The sequence below is a fragment of the Suricata suricatta genome, chromosome 8, assembly GCF_006229205.1.
Source record: "Suricata suricatta isolate VVHF042 chromosome 8, meerkat_22Aug2017_6uvM2_HiC, whole genome shotgun sequence".
Classification (NCBI taxonomy): domain Eukaryota; kingdom Metazoa; phylum Chordata; class Mammalia; order Carnivora; family Herpestidae; genus Suricata; species Suricata suricatta.
This window is the reverse complement of record NC_043707.1, coordinates 33,939,832-33,943,669: the sequence shown is the minus strand read 5'-3', so window position 1 is coordinate 33,943,669 and position 3,838 is coordinate 33,939,832. Positions and strand designations below refer to the sequence as shown.

The 3,838-nt window shown below is 50.2% G+C and overlaps 1 protein-coding gene across 1 annotated transcript in view; it reads right to left on the bottom strand.

Annotated features, from left to right (window-relative positions):
* The window catches only part of C8H7orf26 (chromosome 8 C7orf26 homolog), an 11,508-nt gene extending 7,676 nt beyond the window's left edge, over nucleotides 1-3,832 (bottom strand). Inside the window, exons 1-3 of the mRNA XM_029948077.1 lie at nucleotides 3,619-3,832; nucleotides 2,941-3,162; nucleotides 695-860 (exon numbers count right to left, since the gene is read on the bottom strand). Of these exons, the coding sequence (XP_029803937.1) occupies nucleotides 695-860; nucleotides 2,941-3,162; nucleotides 3,619-3,810 (580 nt within the window). The 5' untranslated portion in view covers nucleotides 3,811-3,832. The remainder of the gene's footprint in view (nucleotides 1-694; nucleotides 861-2,940; nucleotides 3,163-3,618) is intronic.
* Between the last annotated feature and the right edge of the window lie 6 nt (nucleotides 3,833-3,838).

Sequence of the window (3,838 nt, the reverse complement as noted above, 5' to 3'; positions counted from 1 at the left end):
TACTGAATCAATCGGGGAGATGTGAATATAGGCTATATGAGAGAGAAAACTATTCCTCGATATTCAATTTCTTGAGCGTGATAGGTTAAGTAAGGGAAAACTCTTGTTCCTGGGAGAAAGATACATGTTTAAAGACTTGGCGCAGGACATCAATAACAAATTCTCAAAAGCTCAGGAAAAACAAATACTTGTTGTGGGGGGGGGAGGGGGGAGGAAGAAAGGAGAGAGAACATGGCAAATGTTAACTGGTGGTGAACCTGGGCGGGAGTCTTGCAACTGACAATCATCTTGTAACTTTCCTGACGTTTTGTTACATTCTGCAGTAACAGTGAGGGATAACAAAGCAAGTCCCGCCTGCGGAGAAAGCCAGGTCTTCCCCAGACATCAGACCCTTGTGTTTTTAGGCCACCAGCCCCTCAGACCACTCTGAACCAGGCACGTGCATGAATGACTAAGGAGCAACCGTGTAATTTAGGGCAGCACTGTCTCACTTCCTCGCACAATCCTAGCCTTAAGGAAAGCTCCCGGCACACAAACGCCAGGAATCCGGGTGGTCCCTTTCTTTCCGAAACATACGTTTCGGAAGGAAAACGAGGCCAAAGCATTCCCCACACGTTTCACCGGGGCGTTCGAGGGGTTAAGAAAGTGGCCATCCGCTGAGCCTCTGGAGGGCAACGACCTGTTTGAGCTTTACCTGACGACATGTCGTACAGCGCAGTGACGGAGGTGATGAGCTGGCAGCAGAAGCGAGGGCTGGCACTGAAGATCTGCTTCAGCGTCTGCGCAGACCCCGGCACCAGGCAGCAGTAGTCATCCACCAGGGCCCTGGCCAACCTCACGCAGTAGACCACCGGCGTCCGCTGGAAAGAAGCCACAGGCCACATGACCCCAGGTGCTGTGAGCTGGGAGGCTATGACGATGTATGTGCGGGGAAGACCTCCCCGCCAGGAAGGGGCAAATCCACTTCCCAGAGGGGATGAAGGCGTGCACGGCTCACTCTGAAGCAGGGCCCACTCCATCCTGCCGCCAGCGTTTCTCCTGTGGCTTTTGTGACTCAGAAACGTGCGTCTGCTCATCGGCTGGCCTGTTGTGTAAGGCCGCTCTCACGCTACCCGGACAGAGTTGAGTGGCTGTGAAACAGGCCGGATGATCCGCAGAGCCTCACTTATTTCCTGTCCTGCCCTTTACTAAAAGGCCTGCTGACCTCTGCTTTGAAGCACGGTTAGTAAAGGTCACTTCGGACTTCGAGGAGGAAATGACAGCTGTGGGACCTTACAGGTGAGGCTCCGAAGGCAGAAGTGAGTGGACGCTACCAGCCTGAAGAGCTTGAGGGGAGTCTTCGAGCTATCGTGGGATTCAGAGCAGCGCCTTCTCACTTTCTCTTACGATCCTATCCTTATGGGTTTCCGTGATTCTTTCAAATCCCGTATCCCCATCCTCCTCTGCCTTCTTCCTTCCCGCTCTGAGGCCGATGTGTAGCTAAGGCCACATTCAACAGCTGCCCAGCAAGTTCTAGTTCCAAAGGCCCCAATGTGGCCTCCAGGGGAAACTGCAAGGAGAGAGCTTGCCAGATTGCTCCCTCAGGCTGAAATGTGTCCCCACAACCTCAAGCCAGCCAACCGCAGCTTCCTTAGCTGGGTGCGGTAGCCACTTGCCCCGGGAGGTGGAGGGGTGGGAGTGGGGGTGACAATCCCTGGCTCAAACCAGAAGACCCTTTCCTGTCATTGATGTCTGCTTTTATTTTGCCAAAAAGCCAGTATGAGAGCATCAGGAGAGATAAACAGGAAATTACATGCTGGATTACAGGAGGCTAAACCTGACTTAGTAAGTTACCAAGGGACAGAGATAATTGTGAGATTAAACACAGCACACGCGAGCAGTTCAGATTCCCCAGAAGTCAAAATGGTGAGAATTAACGTACAGATTCTGTTGAAGCTTACCTGTGTGCTACAGAGAATGATATATATTTTTCTAACCAAAATCTGAAGAAAGATTTCAAGAAAAACATCTACCTAAACTGGGGAAGGAAGAACAAGCCCAAATGATTTCAAATACTTGAGAATTAGGCTGGTCTGTGAAGCTGAATGTGGTAAATTCTGTTATCTCAATAGAGCATCATGTTAATCAAAATTCTGATAAATAATTACTCTCGGGGCACCTGGGATGCTTAGTGGGTTAAGCATCCAACTTCTGTTCAGGTCATGATCTCTCCTGACCCCAAGCCCCGTGCTGGGCTCCGTGTTGACAGCTCAGAGCCTGGAGCCTGTTTCGGATTCTGTGTCTCCCTCTCTCTCTGCTCCTCCCTGGCTTGGGCTCTGTCTCTCAAAAATAAATAAATGTTAAAAAAAAAAGTTCTTAAAATAATAACTCTAAGTAGATTATCAATTTCTGAAAGACTCTGAGTAATACAAAAGCAAACTTTCAAAGTACCATCTACCACAAAATCTACTGTAAATATACATTTTTTCTTTTGCTATTTAACAACAGCTCTTTCATCCATATCCATCCGAAGAGCCATCATCTTTGCAACGTCTCTTTGCAATGTCACCCTGGAACAATGCGAAACAGATCATGTGCTTACTGACCCAACTATAGAATTTAACTTATAACAATCTTTAAACAAAAAAATCCGATCTTGGAGCTTACACGCATAGCTGTTTTCAGAATACTAACATTTTCAACTATGGAAAATGATTTTTCACTTGTTCTGAAGATGGAATGATATTTTTCTTTTTAAATTCATTTCCCATTCCAATCTATTGTTTTCTCAAGAATGGCAACTACCTGTCTATAAACATAGGAGTAGGACACCAGCGTGCTGGGTAGTGACACCAAGGAGGTAACATAGGAAAGGCCTCTCCTGAAATCCAGTCAAGGGGAAATTCCTGACACTAAGCTCCTCCCCAGATGCGCAGGAGAAGGCTCTTTGTAGAGAAGTACCTGAAGCCAAGAGGCTGCACACTCCAACACTGGGATCCGACACACAGCCACTGCCATGGAGACCAGTTTTCCCAACAAGCTCATCCGGCTGTCATCAGCCTTGTTCCCTTGAGGGCTGAAAAGGGATGAGAAAATAATCTGCCGGACAGAGTCCTTGGTTTGCTCCTGGAAATAATTGCACATGATTTCAAGAAGCTGGAGCTCCTGAAGTGAATTCAACCGCTGTAAAACAAATCCAAGAGAAGCGACAAAAAATTTAGCTTTAACAGACGTGTTAATTCGTAGAGTAAGAAAACAGAAAATACACTATTTTCCCTAGGAACTGTTCACCCCGCTAGAGGCCGGGTCCCGGGCGGGGTGGGGAGGCAGAACTCTGTTAATCTCGGGAAATGTCACCGTACAGAATCATACAGCTTCCTGGGAGGACTCAGAATGACCGACATCGGTTTGACACTGGGCTGTCGCACACCCCGCAAACCAGGCACACCGCTGAGCAACGCTCAGGACGCCAGAGAAGACGGATCTGGGCTGCCGAGAAGGATCACGGCCAAGGGCGAGAACAGAGCCTGGGAGGGCAAGCGGGCCTGTGGTTTTGGCAAATGCTTGCCACCGCGAGGGGCAGAAAAGGAGCGGGAGTTTTCTTGTCTCGGCCGCGAGCGTTTCGGCCGACCGCCGCACCTTGGGCTGCGCGCCGCGCTCCTTGGGCACCTGGAACACGAACTCCTCGAGCAGCTCCACGGGGCCCTTGTCCACGATGGGCAGCGGCGCGCTCTGCAGCTGGCTGCTGAAGTAGATGTCCAGGTGGTACAGCACCTCCTTGGCGGCGCTCAGCGCGTCGCGGCGGAGCAGCGAGTGGCGGATGTCGCTCATGGTGCGGCCGCTGCGGCCCGGGGCGTCC